The 20,784-nt window shown below is 47.7% G+C and overlaps 1 protein-coding gene across 4 annotated transcripts in view; it reads right to left on the reverse strand.

The window, feature by feature from the left end:
* SEPTIN7 (septin 7) overlaps positions 1-20,784 on the reverse strand; it is a 158,693-nt gene that overhangs the window by 48,437 nt on the left and 89,472 nt on the right. For all 4 annotated transcript variants that reach the window (XM_068108749.2, XM_068108751.2, XM_078772973.1 and 1 more), the window contains exons 6-7: positions 8,596-8,713; positions 3,882-3,974 (exon numbers count right to left, since the gene is read on the reverse strand). In XM_068108749.2, the coding sequence (XP_067964850.2) occupies positions 3,882-3,974; positions 8,596-8,713 (211 nt within the window). The remainder of the gene's footprint in view (positions 1-3,881; positions 3,975-8,595; positions 8,714-20,784) is intronic.

Below are 20,784 nucleotides of genomic sequence, written 5' to 3' on the forward strand. Positions count from 1 at the left end.
TCTCCCTCTCCAAATTGTGGTACTTCGTTGCCAGCAGCGTTCGCCGCCATTACGCACGTGGTCAAGCCGGAGCAGAAGGGGGGCGGAGCGCCGAGACCGAGGCGTGGCCCTTTCGGCGAGCCAACCAGGGCTGAGATGAGCTCGGTGGTGGGCGTGGTTTCGGAGGAGCACGTAGTGATCTTGGCTCGCGTTATGAAAGAGCGCGCGAAGAGCCCTTGGACGGACTTCTTTCGACAGGCTCCTTTTGGAAGAACTGCACGGGGGACGTCTCTGGCACAAGAACCATATGGCGGCGCTCTTGAACAGGACTCGCGTGCACAGGGCAGTGGCGAAAGAACTCTACGGTGGCGCTCATTGCAAAGGCATTATAAGAGAACCTTGGAGAGGGTGCGTTTGGCAAAGCCATTCATTTATTATGTACGGAGCATCCCAGTCCCCCCGCTATACGTAAGGTCCGCTCGCGGTTGAACGATATGTGCGAAGCTGCCTGCCGGGTTTTCGCCCGCGGGACCGGAGCCTGGACCCCATCGCCTGGACCATCCACCTGGACCTTCCACCATACCAGCTACAATCCCCGTGTGAGTGTGTATGTTTGTCTGGGGTCGTAATATAAGACTGTTTTAAGGCTTGCCCTGTGTCTTCTTCTTCTTCTGTATATTGCTTTCGTTTCTCCTTTGGTTTCTTTGGTTTTGTAAATAACTAATAAATGTCTGTTATTTCTTACCCTTTTGGTTTCATTCTTCCCCGATCGCTTTAGTCCCTTCTTTCCATTGAGTACCTGTGGCACGATTTGGCCAACGCTCGGAATAGGGTTTAGTCTCTTGATAACGGCTCGGACCGCGGATTGCTAAACCGCTCGGCAAATACCATCTTGTCCGCGGTTCGAGCGGTACTTGTCTCCCTGTTTTGCGAAGGGATTGGTGAAGGTATTCGGGAGAACACCTTGACCAATAACCCTGATCAATCCCACCCCGCAAAAGAGCGTTACAAGTACCAGGACCAGAGACGGCCGGCTTAACAGGCCAAGGGGATTAACCCCCCCTTGCTAAGGGGAGTGCCGTCTCTGAGATCCATAACAATATATATATATATATATATATATAAACATACTAGCAAAGGTACCCGCCAATGTCTCACTTGAAATGAGCAATTTCCTTTGGAGTGTGTATTGATAGAAATGGGACTTCAGTGTAAATATTCAGTGAGCAAATGTCGCAATGGGTGCAACTGGTAACCTCGCCAACCTTGTTCCATTCTATCAGCTAAGATTTCCAATCCATTCTTGTTGTACCTCCGAAGTACTGCTCGGGAGTGAAGGTGGTATTATGAAAGCTCAGCTGGGAAACGGGTTTAGGCATGTTTTGGGCCTACAGCCTGACGGAAGATCACCAACATTCTTTCCATACCAACCGACCACCTCCAGGCACCTATCCCTCTCCACTTCGTTTCTTCAGCTCCGTGTCTCTCTCTCTCTCTCTCCTTGTCTGTCTCTGTCTCTCTCTCTCTCTTTCTCTCCGTGTCTGTCTCTGTCTCTCTCTCTCCGTGTCTGTCTGTCTGTCTGTCTGTCTCTCTCTCTCTCCATATATATATATATATATATATATATATATATATATATATATATATATTCACCATAGCTTTGCTTTCAGCAATTTCCCACAGCATTTCATTCTGGTTTCCCATTCGATGATCCATAGATCAGTAGTTTCACGTTTCAACATCAGTTTCACTTTGAGATATCAGTTTAGATTCATCATCACAACTTTTGATGTGACACGAATAGTGCACAGAAAAGGTCGTCAAAACCGATTTTGGGAGGAAATGTTTTCCAATTATCGAAGGGGTCTAAAGTTTTTTTTGGGTCATAAAGGGGTCTGAGGTGTTGAAAGAATCAATGATCTTAAAAGTGCCAAATGGGATCTGAAGGTGTCTAAGAACGAAAGAGCAAAAGGCGTCAAAAGTATCCAAATGGTCTTAAATTGGCCAAAGTGTCTTCAAAAGTCAATAGGCCTGAAAAGTGTCAAAACGTTTATACGTCTCAAAAGGGTCAAAATGGGTATGATAGGGTCAAAATGGGTATGATAGGGTCAAAATGGGTATGATAGGGTCTAAAGGGGTCTAAGGGGTGTAAAGGGTCGAACGGAGTCTAAGGGGTTTAAAGGGTCTAAGGGGTGTAAAGGGTGTAAAGGGTTAAAAGGGGTCTATGGGGTGTGAAGGGTTAAAGGGGGTCTAAAGATGTGCTAATGGGTGTAAAGGGTCTAAGGGGTGTAAAGGGTCAATGGGGTGTAAAGGGTCAAAGGGGTGTAAAGGGTCAAAGGGGTGTAAAGGGTCAAAGGGGTGTAAAGGGTCAAAGGGGTGTAAAGGGTCAAAGGGGTGTAAAGGGTCAAAGGGGTGTAAAGGGTCAAAGGGGTGTAAAGGGTCAAAGGGGTGTAAAGGGTCAAAGGGGTGTAAAGGGTCAAAGGGGTGTAAAGGGTCAAAGGGGTGTAAAGGGTCAAAGGGGTGTAAAGGGTCAAAGGGGTGTAAAGGGTCAAAGGGGTGTAAAGGGTCAAAGGGGTGTAAAGGGTCAAAGGGGTGTAAAGGGTCAAAGGGGTGTAAAGGGTCAAAGGGGTGTAAAGGGTCAAAGGGGTGTAAAGGGTCAAAGGGGTGTAAGGGGTGTAAGGGCTGGAAAGGGTCTAATGTGTGTAAAGGAGTGAAGGTGTAGTAAAGACATTACCTCGGGTTCATAAATAAATTAACTCGGGAGTGCAACAAGACAATAACGGGCCACATGACCTTATCACAGTCACGGTATAAAACCCCTATTCAGCTGCATCGTGGTTAAGAATCTGACAGTAGAAAGTTTCGTTGTGATTAACCTTGGGAGCTCAAAGCAGTATGATCAAAAAACGCAGCAAAACAACAACTCACCTTGGGATGATAAGGTAATGTTGGAGGTTCCCTCACCCGTTGTCAAGTGGCAGTTTGTAGTTGGCGTCACGTGGGTCCTTTTTTCTACAATATATTTTTTCACACTTCAGAGTGAAGTTAGATGAGCAGTAAAATTACCTTTAAAACGATGTATAGGTTGTGTTTGTAATATTTTCGCTGTTTGAATAATTAGCGCATTTGAGAGGTCACGTGACTCCTTTGCCGAACTTCCCGATCATGGTAACATCTTAATGAAGAGTTGTTTTTCACATATGATAACATATTTGATGATCGGAGCTCACCAAACTAATTATATCGATATCTGTGTTGAAATCCAATACAAATTGGGCTTTTTATAAAGATTTGGACATGTGGATCGACCCTCGGAGATCACGGCGATAGGTGGCGGCTTGGATGGTTTTAAGTTATGAATTGTGAGAAAATAACTGTTTTAAAACCCCTATTTATATGCAGGGTGGGAAAAGATGCTAGCCGATACAGTTTCATGCCGATTAGCCTTGGGAGCTCAGAGGAGTAGGTTCACAAAGAAACAAACAAACAAACAAATTACTGCAACTATTACTCTTCCTCCGAAGTTCACCCATAATTACCCTGAATATTCCATAAATGTCCCTTAAAGACAGGTAGAACAATGAAGTTTGTCGCGATTTCATTCGTTCGGTATTCCTGTACCCGTTCAAAAATGTCCCACAGCATAAAGAACAACTTAAATTGGTCTCGATCTCGTTTATGACCTTCTTGCCAAAACGAGGGTCACAAGCCTTGGATCCAAACCAGGCTCGGAATGAAAATCTCAAAGTTGATCAGGTACTTGACTGGAGGTAAGAATTATCATCACTTGTGGTTAAAACCATTTTATCAGTGGTTAAAACATCTCGTTCTCTGCACAAGTGAACCAAATACGACGAAAGCAAAAGATGCAAAAACGACGATGCTCTCCAACGTATCCTCACCTTTATTTTCCTGAGAATCTTGTTTTCCTCGTCGTCATGAGTCTCCGGAAATTCGTAGATGTTGATCTTATGCTCCTTGATCTCCTTGGATATCTAGGGCAGGAAGGACAAACGGCAAACTGTCGTCGGCATCATCTCCGTATGGTCCGGGTTTCAATGTTTGATCGTATGAAAGTTCACGTGAGTGTCACAAGGTCAGTTTGTGCTGAAAAATACTTGGGATAATAGTCCTTGTAAGGTTTAAATATTTTAAGAGGAATGTTGGATGCAGATAGATAGGGAGAGGGAGTAAGAGGGAGAAAAAGAAGGAGGTAGAGAAGCTTGAGAGATGGAAGACAAAGGGAATAGACCAGGGGAGTGGGAAGGGGTCGTGTTAAGAAAAAAAAAAAAAGGAAAGGAAAGGAAAGGGAAGGAAAGGAAAGGTCACAGCAATGACAGCTGGTAGAACTCTGGAAGAGTCCTCAATTTACTGATGGATGGCAGCTGGATTACCCAGGAAGCAGCGCAAATGAACAATTACTCGAACGCAGGCAACATTCTACAACACCTTTCCCAATGACAATAAAGAAAAAAGAAAAACTCGATAACTTATTAAATATTCCAATTTCATTTCATCGAGAACAGCAAAACTATGGTTGGAAAAATGGATGAAATCAACGTTGAACGAGGTACGTTAGCCGCCATGGGAAGCAAGGATAAGCTGACGTTTTGGGTGTTAACGTTTTGGCCCCGCGTGGCCGTCTGTGTGCGTGGCCGCCTGTGTGCGTGGCCGCCTGTGTGCGTGGCCGCCTGTGTGCGTGGCCGCCTGTGTGCCTGGCCGCCTGTGTGCCTGGCCGCCTGTGTGCCTGGCCGCCTGTGTGCGTGGCCGCCTGTGTGCCTGGCCGCCTGTGTGCGTGGCCACCTGTGTGCGTAGCCGTCTGTGTTTGTTGAAAAGACCTCTCAGCCGACAACCACCAAATTTGGCACACTGACCATGTCTGACCCGGGGATTGTCCTAAGGGTATTTTCATCCACCACCTCAGCCTTTAAAGACGAAGAAGACCCCCAAGAACCATTTTTGCATTCTTTTTACATGATTGAGAGATTAGACCGCCTAGACCCCTCTGGACCCCAAAAACCCTTTAAGACCTCAAAAGACCCTCAAGACCCCAAAGACCCTTTAAGACATTGAAGACCTGCAAGATCCCAAAGACACAAAGACCTCGAAGACCCTCAAGACCCCAAAGATAATAAGACCCCTAAGATCCCCGAAGACCCCTTTTACCTTCAAAGACCTACCGGCATCGCCTCTATAGTCACTCTATAGTCACAGGAGTGAAGAAATATAAGTCACTATTTTAAATAAACCCAAACCGGCATTACCACAACTCACTATCTTCTACCATATAAAACACAGTGTATTTGTGCGTCTGTCCCCCTTCATAAGGGTAGGTTTTAAAGGCTTTGAGCAGTGTTTTAGGAGGGATTTTAGTGGGGTTTTAATGGGCAATCTTTTAACACTGCTGTGTCCCCTGGTTAAAAGACCTAAAAGACTCCAAGGACCCAGAAGATCCAAAAGACCCCAAGGATACAAATGACCCCAAGGATCCAGAAGGCCCAAACGACCCAGAAGGAACAACCGACCCAGAAGGCCCAACTGATCCAGAAGGCCCAACTGACCCAGAAGGGCCAACCGACCCAGAACGCCCAAAAGACCGAACAGACTGAATGGACCCCAAACACCCAAAATAGGCCGAAGACCGAAAATACCCCAAAGACCCAAAAGACCCAAAAGACCCAAAAGATCCAAAAGATCCAAAAGATCCAAAATACCCAAAATACCCCCCCCCACCCCCCAAAGACCCTTAAGGACCCCAAAGACTGAAAAGACACTGAAGATCTAAATGACCTCGAAGACCCAAAATACACCAAATACCCAAAAAGACCCCGAACACCCAAAATACCTTGAATACCATTAAAGACCCCAAAGACCCAAACAATCCAAAACACTGAAAAGACCCTGAAGACCCTTATAGACCCTGAGGACACACGAGACCCCAAATAACCAAATTACCCCGAACACTCAAAATACCCCAAATACCTTTAAATACCCCAAAGACCCAGAGGACCGAAAAGACCGAAGGACCCCAAAGATCCAGAGGACCCAAAAGACCTAGAGGACCCAAAAGACACTGAAGACCCAAAAGACCCTGCGGCCACAAAAGACCCCGAGGATCCAAAAAGATCCCGAGGAAACAAAAGATCCCGAGGAAACCCTGGGCAACCCTGGGCAACACCAGGTACTTTAGCTAGTAAACAATATTTTTGCAGATGCAAGATCGACAAACGAGTGAGTAAAGGAAGGAATGAACGCGAGTAGGTATGAAGAAGACGAGAGATGGCAGTGAGTGAAACTTCTTAGAACTTTGTTGCTATTTGGGAAGAAACATTTTTATTTTTATTTTTTACATAAATGGTCTAGACTCGTGGAAGAGCCAGGACACAGAACAGACCCGGACGCAATATAAAGGGAACAACAGGAGAAAGGGCTATGCCAAAAGCAGGCTGGAGGGAGAAGGTAAATGAAGACGGACAAAGAAGGGATGCAGGTAATGATGAGGGGTAGGGGAGAATGCAAGGGGTGGACAAGATGGATTGAGTTGGCCTGTTTGATGTTCCCATCTGAACAAGCAGCTCGTGTTGTTTTGATCCCAGGTTCAAATCCCGTAAACAGTGTTCGTCTCCGAATGTCCTTGTAAAAACCATGATAAAGTACACAGACGTCCGTCACCTAACGTCCTTGCCATCAAGTAATACCTGTACACTCTCCACCAGTAGCCTGAGGTCAATGGAGAAAAACAAACAGCACATGTGGTTGGAAAAGTTTTTAAAAGCCCACTTTGGTATCAATGGAGAAAAATTGGCCAAAAAAACAAACAAACAAACAAAAAAAACTCGGGTTTATTTGCAGATAAATCGATATGAAACAGCAGCGATTATTTGTAGGGAAAATCTCATTAAAATGACGGATGAAGAAACTAAAAAAGGACTTTTTCTAAAGGTCTAAACTCTAAAGCTCAATGATACTTTCAGGTGACACTGATGTTGCTCAAGGCAGCTCTTTCAGGGAGAGAGAGAGCGAGAGAACAGGTAAGATCAATCCTGTGGAAAAGAAGGCAGGGATTGGAATTGGAACGACACCAAATTAGACCAACCAACTCAAAGGACGACCTCATATGAAAAAAAATTACGGACTGTGGGATCAATGAAGTACACATGATGTTTGAGACAGGACAATAAATGAATACATCGTTCAAAGCTCACTTGTACATCTCCTCTGATACGAATGGGCACCCCGGCCCGCCGCCCTCAAGTACCCTTTTTGGCCTTCGCCCTCGAGTACCCTTCTCGGCCCCCCCCCCCCGCCCTCGAGTACCCTTCTCGCCCCCCCCCCACCCTCGAGTACCCTTCTCGCCCCCCCCCCGCCCTCGAGTACCCTTCTCCGCCCCCCGCCCTCGAGTGCCCTTCTCCGCCCCCCCCCCGTCCTCGAGTGCCCTTCTCCGCCCTCCGCCTTCGAGTGCCCTTCTCCGCCCTCTGCCCTCGAGTGCCCTTCTCCGCCCTCCGCCCTCGAGTGCCCTTCACCGCCCTCGAGTGCCCTTCTCCGCCCTCCGCCCTCGAGTGCCCTTCTCCGCCCTCGAGTGCCCTTCTCCGCCCTCGAGTGCCCTCGAGTGCCCTTCTCCGCCCTCCGCCCTCGAGTGCCCTTCTCCGCCCTCCGCCCTCGAGTGCCCTTCTCCACCCTTCTCAGCCCTCGAGTACCCTTCTCCGCCCTCGAGTACCCTTCTCCGCCCTCGAGTACCCTTCTCCGCCCTCGAGTACCCTTCTCCGCCCTCGAGTACCCTTCTCCGCCCTCGAGTACCCTTCTCCGCCCTCGAGTACCCTTCTCCGCCCTCGAGTACCCTTCTTTGCCATCCTTTGGTGGGCAATAGTCCACGGTTCATGTACCGTACCAGTGCCAGGGCATATCGGTTTATTGGAGCAGGCGCCGGAGTACATGCTGGAGTATGTAGAGTGGAGTGATGTTAACGTATGTGCTCATCTGCTGGCCTTGGTTGGCCACTTACGACCAGTATTGCGTTTGGAATCTCTACGTCGGCAAAATAACTGTCAAATGTAAATTTTGGAGTTCAGTGACATCCATGTTTGCCCCATTACAGAAAGATTAATCCAATGAGAATCAAAGCCAGAACAGGAGATGCTTGTAATGTCCTTTTTTGCCCAACAAATGAAGCCCGTGCTGTTCAATTAAACACTGCAGGAACAGCCGGGTTCATAACGTCAAGTTCACAAAAATAATGGTTGTAATTCGGAAGATTTTTTTAAATGAAAGCCCCACCAGCGATGCCAGCTACTCAGCAGGTAAGACTACCCTAAGGCTCGTGAATTAAATATATATTTAATTATTTATTAATTTTTTCACCCTCTCTGAAACTTGCCTGCTGGGTCACTATATATTAGTTGGCAGTCCCTTCATTTTTGAATCGTCATCGACATCGGATTTCCTTTCTCATCCGGTTTGACGCAGCCCGAAGATGCGAGACATTTCTGGTGGGAATGTGACGGAAAGGCTTCATGTTTTTTTTCATGGAGTCATAATGGTGGAGCAGTCGTAACGACTCAAAAGTTCTATATACTACCAGGAACAGTGATTTATCAACAATCATTTCGAAACGCTCACCTGCTTCTTGAAGAACTGGCACTCCTCCGGCGTAAGCGTGTCCGCCTTGGCGACCAGAGGGATAATGTTCACCTTCTCGTGCAAACGTTTCATGAATTCAATGTCCAGGGGTTTCAGGCTGTTGGAAGGGAGAGAGTCGGTGGGAACTGAAGATGAAGAGTGTAGACAGGGTCATATTTGCAATCAAAATATTACCTTGCTCCAAAGCTGATGCGAGAGTCCATCATGTACGATTAGCACAGGACTCGCCGAGCCAATGATGCGACAAGCGACACACGGTGGCTCAGAAATGATCAGTTTTCATATCCTTGGAAGTTATGCTCTCATTGGAGGCCACATACTGTACATATTTTAGACAAAAAAGCTGAAAATAATTTACGCCCTCCCCCACCCCTGACCCCTCCATTACACACAGTGGTGCAATCGGAACATTGTCCGAGAGGATCCAGATGGTCCCTGCTGAATGGTAAAGATTCCCGAAGTCTCTCTTCTTTTTTTTTTTGAGCTGTTAAAGAAGAAGAAGTTTGTTTTGAGCTTTAAGAGCTGACACATTAATAATAATAATAATTCATTTATTTTGTATAGCGCTTTTCCAGAAGCCCAAAGGCGCTTTGACAGAGTGGAAAACATAATGCATAACAATACATGAAAACAACAATTGCAAAAAGACAAGAATCAAGAAAACAAACAGCAGCGATATACGGCATATATATAAGACAAGAATCAAAAAGACAAGACAAGAATCAATAGGGAAATATTTAAAGCAAAAGGAGGGAGAAGGAGAAGAGATAGTCAGGGGTTAAATGCTGTGGGTTGAATGTTGAATGCAGTGCTGAACAGGTGGGTCTTTAGTGATGTTTTGAATGTGGTGAGTGAGGAGGAGTCTCTGATGGTGTGAGGTAGTGAGTTCCAGAGGGTGGGAGCAGCGATGGAGAAGGCCCTGTCCCCCCAGGATCTGAATTTGGTCCGGATGGAGGGGGTCAGGAGGTTGGTACCAGCAGAGCGGAGGTTGCGGGTGGGAGTGTGTCTGGAGAGGAGGTCAGCCAGGTAGGATGGGGCCAGGTTATGGAGGGCTTTGTATGTCAAGAGGAGGATTTTGTACTGGATTCTCTGGGGGATGGGGAGCCAGTGAAGCTTGTAAAGGACGGGGGTGATGTGGTCACGGGTCCGGGAATGAGTGAGTAGACGGGCAGCGGAGTTCTGAATGTATTGGAGTTTATTGGTGATTTTTGAGGGTGAACCATAGAGGAGGCTATTGCAGTAGTCCAGACGGGAGGTGATGAAGGCGTGGATGAGGGTTTCTGCAGCCGTGGAGGAGAGGGATGAGCGGAGACGGGCAATGTTTTTCAGGTGAAAGAAGGCTGACTTTGTGATCTGTTTAGTGTATTTGTCGAAGGAAAGGGTTTGGTCAAAGATGACGCCAAGATTCCGGATGTGAGGGGAGGTGGATACTGGGATACCGTCGATGTTGAGGGCAAAGTTATGGGTGGATTTTGTGAGCGTTTTTGGGCCAATGATGATTATTTCAGATTTATCACAGTTAAGCTTGAGGAAGTTGATTTGAAGCCAGGATTTTATTTCAGTGATGCAGTTTGTCAGGATAGAGTGGGTGTCGGTGGAGACGGACTTGGTGGAGATGAAAAGCTGGATGTCATCGGCGAAGCAGTGGAATTGGAGACCATGACGGCGGATTAAGTGACCGAGCGGGGACAGGTAAAGGATGAAGAGGAGGGGGCCAAGAACTGAACCTTGGGGGACACCTTGGGGGAGGGGAGCAGTGGGGGATTTGCAGTTATTGATGGAGATGAACTGGCATCTGTCAGAGAGGTATGATTTAATCCAAGAGAGGGCAGTGCCGGTGACGTTAAAGGTGGATTCAAGTCGGGTGAGGAGGATAGTGTGATCGATGGTGTCAAAGGCAGCGCTGAGGTCGAGGAGGACGAGAATGTTGAGGTTGCCAGCGTCAGAGGAGAGGAGAAGGTCGTTGGTGATTTTGAGGAGAGCAGTTTCAGTACTGTGGTTGGAGCGGAATCCGGATTGGAATGTTTCATACAAGTTATTGGCAGAGAGATGATGTTTGAGTTGAGTGGCTACAGCGCGTTCCAAAACTTTTGACAGAAAGGGTAGGTTGGAGATGGGTCTGAAGTTGTTTACGGTGTCAGGGTTTAGACCAGGTTTTTTTAGAATGGGGGTAACAGCAGCAATTTTGAGGGAAGGTGGGACGATGCCTGTAGACAGGGAGGAGTTTATTGTTGCAATGATAAGTGGAGAGAGAGCAGGGAGGGAGGCTTTGACAAAGCTGGAGGGGATGGGGTCAAGAGTGCAGGTGGCAGTTTTCATTCCTATGAGGAGTTCAGAGAGGTCAGTAGGAGAGATTGGGGAGAACCGAGACAGGGGATGGCAGGACAAGGGGGGGCAGGTGGTTGGAGGGGGAGCGGGTGCGGCGGTGGTCAAGCTGTTGTAGATGTTGTCAATTTTGCGTTGGAAGAAAGAGAGGAAGGAGATGCAGTTGTCTACTGTGAATGACTGGGTGGTGGTGTTCAGGGGGCGGAGGAGTTTGTTTATTGTCGAGAAGAGTGCTTTTGGGTTTCCGGAGCCAGAGTGGATAATTTGAGAGTAGTAGGCAGAGCGGGCGCGGGAGAGGGCATCTTTGTAGTGTTGTATGTGGTCCTTGTAGGCTTGGGAGTGAACTGTGAGACCCGTTTTATTGCGGAGTCTTTCAAGTTGGCGAGCACGAGTTTTCATCAGGTGGAGTACAGGGGTAAACCAGGGAGCAGAATGGGTGAAAGAAACTGTTTTGGTTTTTACAGGCGCAAGCTGGTCAAGGCAGGAGGAGAGAGTGTGGTTGTAGTAGTCAGTGAGGTCGGAAGGGGTGTGGAGGTCAATGAAGGGAGAAGTGGACATTTTTTCAGAGAGGGTGGATGAGAATGAGGTAGGTGAAAGAGCGTTTAGCTTACGGAAGTTGATTGTGCGATAATGCCTTGGTGTTGGGGCGGGGATGTTGATGGTCAGAGTGATGGCTAAGTGGTCAGAGAGGGTGAGGTCGGAGCCATAGAGATGGTGCAAATTTAATCCAGTGGAGCAGACAAGGTCCAAAATGTGACCACGGATATGGGTAGGAAAGTCGACATGTTGAGTGAGGTTAAAGCAGGTGAGTAAATCAGTGAAGTCAGTGGTTATTGTGGAGTCAGTGGAGTCCATGTGGATATTGAAATCACCAAGGAGGAGGATTGAGGGGGAGAGGGAACATAGCTGGGTCAGAAAGTAGGAGAAGTCAGACAGGAATGATGGGTGTGGTTTGGGAGGGCGGTAGACGACAGCCATGACTGACTGCGTGTGACCAGAGAGTTTTAAAGCCAGGTGTTCAAATGATGGAGCAGATGAGATGGAGATGAGGTTGGTCTTGATGTCTTGACGGTGGATAACGGCAATTCCACCACCTCGGCCCTCCGAGCGTGGTTTATTGACGTAGGAATATCCATTGGGTGTGGTGAGGTTGAGTGTGTAGTAGTCCAGAGGTTGTTGCCAGGTTTCGGTGAGACAGAGAAAGTCCAGTTTGTTATCCAGGATGTATTCGTTCAGGATGAGGCATTTATTGTTGAGGGACCGGGTGTTGAACAGGGTGAGCTTGATGTTGTTTTGAACAGCAGGGATGAATTCAGGTGATTTAGCCAGGGTTCGTAGGCAAGAGGTGCGATCGTGTGGGTTGCTGTGACCAGGTGCGCTGGGACGAAGAGTGAGAGTGCGCTGAGCCGACCAGAGGACGGGGATGGAGTGACCTGATTGCAAATAAACAAACTTGCGACCGGAGCCACGGTGAATGTACCTGGGTCGTCGGAGGAGTCCATTTGATTTGATGGCAGAGATGCATGATGGGGTGGAGCGGGTATTGAGCAGAAGAAGCCTTGCGGCGGAGTACTTCAGAGCCATGCCAGGCAGGAGCGAAGGGACGAGTACGAGGCCAAGGTCGAGGAGGCAAAGCGGCAAACGCAGCGGCAAACGCAGCGGCAAACGACTGCAGCCGCTAATCAAGACCACAGCGGCAAACAAGGCCACAAGGCCACCGGCAAACAAGGCCACGGCCACAATCAACGGGAGCGGGCCTTTCGAATTCCGTATTCCGTACCATCAAAAGCAGATTCCGTTATCCAGCCGGAGAACACGCGGCACGTGCGGGTGTGAAAAGGCAGGACAGGTGTGAGATGTCAGGTCAGAAAGGTAGAAGCAGACCCTGTACATCCATCCAGTCGGAGAAGCGGCGAATATGCAACGCCAGCGTCCTCTCGCAACCGAACCCGGAAGTCCAACAACAACAACATTGTGCATGTTTTCATGCACAGACACATAAAACATACAATGAAGGGAGCGGGAGACAAGAGGGGGAGAGAGAGAGCAGCTTACTTGCACACAAGCACAACAACAGGAGAGAACAGGGACGTCGGTGGTTCTGTGGAAGGGGGAGGGCTTGGGGAGGAGGGAGGGGCACATGGTATAAAACAAATGAACACCACCAGGAATTTCAGGAAGGAATTTGGGGATTGAAAGAGGCGGATTTAGGGTGTTTTAACGGGGGTAGAAAAGATCAAGGTTTTGGATGGGGGAAGATAAGAGATGGTGGTGAACAGCTGTTTTAAAGACCTGGAGGGAGGAGTGGGATTGAAGGGAGTGTGGGAGTTTGTTCCAGAGGCGGGAGAAAAGAGGAATGAAAGAGTGAAGGTGAGCAGAGAGCCGAGATTTCGGCAGTTTAACCATCAGAGGGTTGTTGGCAGATCTTGTGCGACCTGTAGGGATATTTGAGGGACAGAGCCCAGAGAGAGCTGGGGGAGCAAGGCCGGAGAGGAGTCGGTAGAAGACGGGAAGACCACCAACCTGCCTGCGGTGAGTGAGTGAGTGAGAGGCCCTCGGAGTTAGCTTCATCGCGGGAGTCTTTTACCAAAATCAAGCACTTCATGCAGTAACCTGCCCAATATTAAAATCACTCGGATTATTGGAGTCTGGGGTGAGCCAAATTGTTTTATCAAGAGCTTTCAGCAACACTCGGCCCGTTTTGGGGGCATTCTTCAATATCAACTCAAAACGCTTGGTATTTGATGAAGAAAGGCTCTGATTGGATGGAACAGATTGTTTCTCGGTCAAAAAATTAATTACATTTTTACATTTGCCTGGAAGGATACCCTAGAGGTAGCTGTCTAACATCAGGTGTGTCTGAGGTGAGACAGGTAGCTGCCTAACTTGGGTTTGAATCCCCTCCCCCCCCCCCCCCTTCCCACGCCTCCTCCCCCAAGCCCTCTCCCTCCCACACTTCTCCCTGCTCTCAAATGTTGTGGTTGTGTGCTTCCCCTTCTCTCCCCATCTTGTCTTCCGCTCCCTCTTTTTGTATATTTTGTTTGTCTGGTTGATTTGTTTGTGAAATAAATGTTAGCTCTTTCACGAGCCTCGATTCAGTATACAAAAAAAACAAAAACTGTCACTGGGTGTTTCACATGGAGGGTGATTCATCAATGTGTGTGCCGTCCCTCGGATGGACGTTAAACTGGGCGTCCCGTCTGTCGGCATTAGTTGGCGGATGTTAAAGATCCCACGAACGGTGTCTTTTGTGAAGAGTAGGCCAATTATCACCGGCAACCTGAACAAATTACAAATCCCTGATGTAACCTTCTTCGTCAAACATCAGGCTGGGCCAGCGGATTCGTGAAAGACTTGGGCAAAAATCTCCTCCCTGGCCAAAAAAGAAGATTTTTACTTTTTTTGTTGTTGTTGTTGTTGTTGTTGTTGTTGTTGTATACAAGATCGAGGCTCGTGAAGTTTTTTGTTTTTCTTTCACCTCTAAATATGACAATTTACCATGAATGAAGAAGTGGATGAATAAACTTAGGCCAAAGATTTCACTGAGAATTAATAAAGAAGAAGAAGAAGTTTGGTTGGCAAGCTCTAGACAAGTACAGTGACGTCTTAAAGAGCGATTTGTCGAAATGTTCAAAACCAAAAGTTCATAAAAGCTTCGCACCATCATTAAATAATGATCTATGGGTAGGAAAACTGGACCCTGAGAATAAAACTGGAAAGGAAAAACAAGGCAATGCCTCAGGGAGGCATCGACAGAAGCATCCGAAATACGTATTACAAAGATGAGAAAAGTAATGATTGGGTTAGAATACCAGTCTGGGATATGTTAGCGACGATCAAAACGAGGAGATGACAGCGGGCTAGTTACGTTTGTGGAAGAGTGGATAACAGATGGACAAATGGAGTAACACCCTGGATCGGTCGTGGTAAAGGACACCAAGGCAGACCACATGAAAGATGGAGGGATGAGGTAATTGGTATAAGAGAGTGAGAGACTGAGGGATCTGGTGTAATCATGTCGAGGCCTTCATCCAGCAGTGGCACAAAAACGGCTGATGAGGACGATCCTGATGACATTGATCCTGATGAGGACGATCCTGATGAGGACGATCCTGATGATGATCCTGATGAGGACGATCTTGATGATGATCCTGAGGACGATGATCCTGATGATGATCCTGATGAGGACGATCCTGATGACATTGATCCTGATGAGGACGATCCTGATGAGGACGATCCTGATGAGGATGATCTTGATGAGGACGATCCTGATGAGGACGATCCTAATGAGGACGATCCTGATGATGATCCTGATGAGGATGATCTTGAGGATGATCCTGATGAGGTCGATCCTGATGAGGACGATCCTGATGAGGACGATCTCGATGATGATCCTGATGAGGACGATCCTGATGAGGACGATCCTGATGAGGACGATCCTGATGAGGACGATCCTGATGACATTGATCCTGATGAGGACGATGCTGATGAGGACGATCTTGATGATGATCCTGATGAGGACGATCCTGATGATGATGATCCTGATGAGGACGATCCTGATGACGATCCTGATGACATTGATCCTGATGAGGACGATCCTGATGACATTGATCCTGATGAGGACGATCTTGATGATGATCCTGATGAGGACGATCCTGATGAGGATGATCCTGATGATGATGATCCTGATGATGATGATCCTGATGAGGATGATCCTGATGATGATCCTGATGATGATGATCCTGATGATCCTAATGATGATCCTGATGAGGACGATCTTGATGATGATCCTGATGAGAATGATCCTGATGAGGATGATCCTGATGAGGATGATTGGTCCGTATGCAGCCCGTGGGTGCTTGGCTGCATCATCTAGTGGAGTGCGGCAGTGCCGCTGATGCAATACCCCCATTATCAGTCCTGCTGGAACTCATTTTACGGACCCTGGAAAGATGACAGGCTGAGTCAACCCACCTGGTGTTATTTAACGACACGGGCTCAAACTAAAGACACTAAAGTCTTAAGTCAGCCACCTTAACAGTTAACACAAGGACCAGGCTGATGATGATGATGATGCAAACCAAGTGATTCAATGATCTCATAATTGTGAAAACTTTCCAGCACTCCGCAGAGGTGGGGGGGACAAAAATACTCCGCAGAGACATTTAGGAAAGAGACTAAACAAACTGTTCTTCCTCAGCATAAATTCCGATGAAAGCTCTGAAAGTAACCGTGGATTTTGGATTCAACAAATAAATGCCGATAGGAGAGAAAATGAGGTGCAGCTGAAGACGTCTCCCCATGACGAAGATCAATTTTGCACTCAAGTGTACTTCGTACATGGTCGGAGGGTGGATTTTCGGGTAAAATGCGTGGGCATACCGCTGTGGGCATACCGGGAGGGTGGGGGGGGGGGGGAGGGCGGCATCGTATTTGGATGTGCCATTCGATGGACCCAAAGCAAGACGCATTCGATTCCATTAACCGAGATCATCATCATTTTACGTTGAGTGAACGAAGCATTGTGACCTCGAAAATGTTGTGGTGGCTTTATTTGGCCACTATTTGGTCATTTGGCCATCACAAGGATCGGTTAGTTTTCCCAAAGTGAATGTAATAAATGAAATCACTAAACGAACAAAATTAAATAAATTAATGAATGCACAACAGGAACTTGTCAGCGAGTCGCCATCCAGTCTTTTGGATCATCCGGAAGAGAAGGAGACCTCTCCGTGGTTCCCATGGCAGGAACATTCCACCCCATATTAACAGGAATGGCAGGGATCAGGAGTGTTTGGATATGGGGGGGGCGGGGGGGGGGTCTTTCCACAACCATCTGCAAATTCTTCACATATTTTGGCCAATAAAGGCAATCTGGAAACTGATGTAAAACGACGATTCCGTTTGGTCCTTTTTCTTTCTGAGAAAACTACTTTCACCACACAAAGAACGATTTTAAAAGAGCGACAGAGGGTAAAACGGGAGACGGCTGCGAATGGTGTTTACAGAAGAAGGTGAAAATGACAACATGGGAAAATAGTTCCCCTTGAAGAGACGTGGAATGCAGCAAGTACCGGAGCGGCTGCACCTGGTTTGAAGAATCTTTTAATTCTTGGCAAACTTTGAACTGCCTGCGGTTGGTCATGTGGAGGGTGGTGTGGCTACGTTGGAAATAAAGGCCGTACCTGCACGTGGCAGCCAAGGTGACGTATAGATAAGAAAAATCAAAAGCGTGCGCACTGGTCATCTGCCACCATTCTCAAGGTCAACTGCCATCTGCTTGGAAATCAGCCAACATCACCGCTTTACACAAAAAGGTGCAAAAACAGATCCTAGCAACTACAGACCAATCAGCCTTCTCCCAATTATCAGCAAAGTCATGGAATCCATCATTGCTTCAGATATGAAATCTTTCCTCTTCTCCAATGGCTTGATCTCTGATCATCAATTTGGTTTCAGACCTGGACACTCTACTCTGGACATGTTGCTTCTGCTTTCTCAACAATGGATGGAGGTCCTCAATGCCAAACAGGAAATCAGAGCTGTCTCCCTTGACATATCACGTGCCTTCGATACGGTCTGGCACCCCGCTCTGCTCACCAAACTCTCCTCCTATGGTATCCATGGAAATCTCCACGCATGGCTTGCGGACTTCCTCTCTAGTCGTAGTCAACGTGTGGCCCTGAATGGATTTCTCTCATCTCCTCTTCCTGTTCAGGCTGGAGTTCCCCAAGGCAGTGTTCTGGGCCCTGTGCTTTTTCTGGTCTTCATCAATGATCTCTCTGGCTCTCTTGAAAATCCTCTCTATCTCTTTGCTGATGACTCTACTCTCTGCCGCTCCATTCCTCATCCCTCAGATCGGCAGTCTGCAGCCTCCTCACTCTGCAGACCTGGACAAAATCACAGACTGGGCAAACAAGTGGAACATGTCTTTCAATCCTGACAAATCTCACACTCTTGCGATGTCTCTCCGAAAAGACCGACTGGAAAACCCTCCCATCTACTTTCTGAATAATCCTCTCCAAGAAGTTCTGTCACTCAAGCTCTTGGGTCTCACTATCTGCCATGATCTTTCCTGGGAAAACCACATTTCAAATCTGGCCTCCAAAGCCAGTCACCGACTGGGCATCCTAGGTCGTGCGAAGTCTGCACCTTGCCACACCTAAGCTCCTCACCACATACAAGGCTTTCATCCGCAGCTCAATGGAATACTGCTCTCCTCTCTGGGCTGGTGCTCCTGCCTTACACCGAGCTCGTCTTCACGCTGTCGAAACCAAAGCGTTCAGAATCATTGGAATCTCCCACGATGAAGCGAACTCCGAGGGCCTTTCACTCACTCACAGCAGGCAGGTTGGTGGTCTTTCCGTCTTCTACCAACTCCTCTCCGGCCTTGCTCCCCCAGCTCTCTCTGGGCTCTGTCCCCAAAATATTCCTACAGGTAGCACAAGATCTGCCTGCAACCCTCTTTTGGTTAAACTGCCAAAATCAAGACTCTCTGCTCACCTTCACTCCTCTTTTCTCCCGCCTCTGGAACAAACTCCCCCACTCTCTTCAATCCCACTCCTCCCTCCAGGTCTTTAAAACAGCTATTCACCACCATCTCTTATCTTCCCCCATTCAAAACCTTGATCTTTTCGACCTCCGCTAATTTCACCCCAAATCCATTTTTTTGAAATACCAACTTCTTTCCTGGAAGTCCTTGGTGTCCTTGCGTTTTATACTTCTCCCACCTCCCTCCCCCTTCCCACGCCTCCTCCCCCCAAGCCCTCTCCCTCCCACACATCTCCCGATGTCCCTGCTCTCAAATGTTGTGTTTGTGTGCTTCCCCTTCTCTCCCCATCTTGTCTACCGCTCCCTCTTGTTATATATTTTGTTTGTCTGTTTGATTTGTTTGTGTGATCAATGTTAGCTCTTTCACGAGCCTCGATTCTGTATACATAAAAAAAAAACTGAGCCTTGTTATGGAATGATTGGAGACTCCAAAGGCACCCTCATTGTGCGAATAAGTATGGCAGTCAAATACCAGATTCTTGGCCAAATGTGCAGGAGCACTGCTGCAGCGACACATCTGCACCTGGGAATGATTCAAACAGAGGGTCAGATTCCTAATGGAATCCTAGCCCAATATGCATTCGCTTTGATAGATATCAACTGGGATCAGGATTCACAATGCCATCAAAAGAAGCAGAACTCCAGAAGAAAAAGACCAAATCAGTTGGTCGAGACGGAAGTTTCCGAGGTGGGTTTGGATCCCAACTAAACAACAGACAACGGAACAGTAATGAGCTGAAATGCCAATAAGAAAACTACACGTGACCATACTGGTAACCCTTGTTTGTATACAGACATCTCCGTTCATTCGAGGAGCTAAACGACAGAGGGCAGCAGGTTCACACACTGACGGAGGATCAAAACGAAACAGGAATACAAACACATTACAAATGAATAGATGAGTGGGAGAAAGGAAACGGGTGGCAAAGGGTCAATGGGAGAAGAAGAATCGGGAGTGGAAGTGGGAGAAAGAGTTGTTTCACGGACAAGACAATGTACTAATTAAAGCAAGGAAGTGAGCTTCCAGATTAGAATTGGGATGCTTACTGGGTGTGGACATCCCACACTACCCACAATTCTACCCGAGATCACACACCTGGTAACCACCCCCAATTCTAAGCTGAATACCAAACCTGGTAACCACCCCCAATTCTAAGCTGAATACCAAACCTGGTAACCACCCCCAATTCTAAGCTGAATACCAAACCTGGTAACCACCCCCAATTCTAAGCTGAATACCAAACCTGGTAACCACCGCCAATTCTAAGCTGAATACCAAACCTGGTAACCACCCCCAATTATACCCACGATCCCACACCTGGTAACCACCCCCAATTCTACCCAAGATCCCACACCTGGTAACCACCACCAATTCTACCCAAGATCCCAAACCTGGTAACCACCCCCAATTCTACCCCAGATCACACACCTGGTAACTAACCCCAATTCTACCCAAACCTGGTAACCACCCCCAATTCTACCCAAGATCCCACACCTGGTAACCACCCCCAATTCTACCCAAGATCCCACACCTGGTAACCACCCCCAATTCTAAGCTGAATACAAAACCTGGTAACCACCCCCAATTCTAAGCCGAATAACAAACCAAGTAACCACCCCCAATTCTACCCGAGATCGCACACCTGGTAACCACCCCAATTCTAAACCGAATACTAAACCTGGTAACCACCCCCAATTCTACCCTAGATCGCACACCTGGTAACCACCCCTAATTCTACCCTATATCGCACTCCTGGTAACCACCCCCAATTCTAAGCCGAATACCAAACCTGGTAACCACCCCCAATTCTACTCTAGATCACACACCTGGTAACCACCCCTAATTCTACCGAAGATCGCACATCTGGTAACCACCCCCAATTCTACCCTTGATCGCACACCGGGTAACCACCCCCAATTCTACCCAAGATCGCACACCTGGTAACCACCACCAATTCTAAGCCGAATACCAAACATGGTAACCACCCCCAATTCAACTCTAGATCGCACACCTGGTAACCACCCCCAATTCTACCCTTGATCACACACCGGGTAACCACCCCCAATTCTACCCGAGATCACACACCTGGGAACCACCCCCAATTCTACCCTTGATCGCACACCGGGTAACCACCCCCAATTCTACCCAAGATCGCACACCTGGTAACCACCCCCAATTCTACCCGAGACCGCACACCTGGTAACCACCATCAATTCTAAGCCGAATACCAAACATGGTAACCACCCCCAATTCCAAGATGAATATCACACTTCGTAACGACCTACAACATG

The sequence above is a fragment of the Myxine glutinosa genome, chromosome 2, assembly GCF_964187855.1.
Source record: "Myxine glutinosa chromosome 2, kmMyxGlut1.1, whole genome shotgun sequence".
Classification (NCBI taxonomy): domain Eukaryota; kingdom Metazoa; phylum Chordata; class Myxini; order Myxiniformes; family Myxinidae; genus Myxine; species Myxine glutinosa.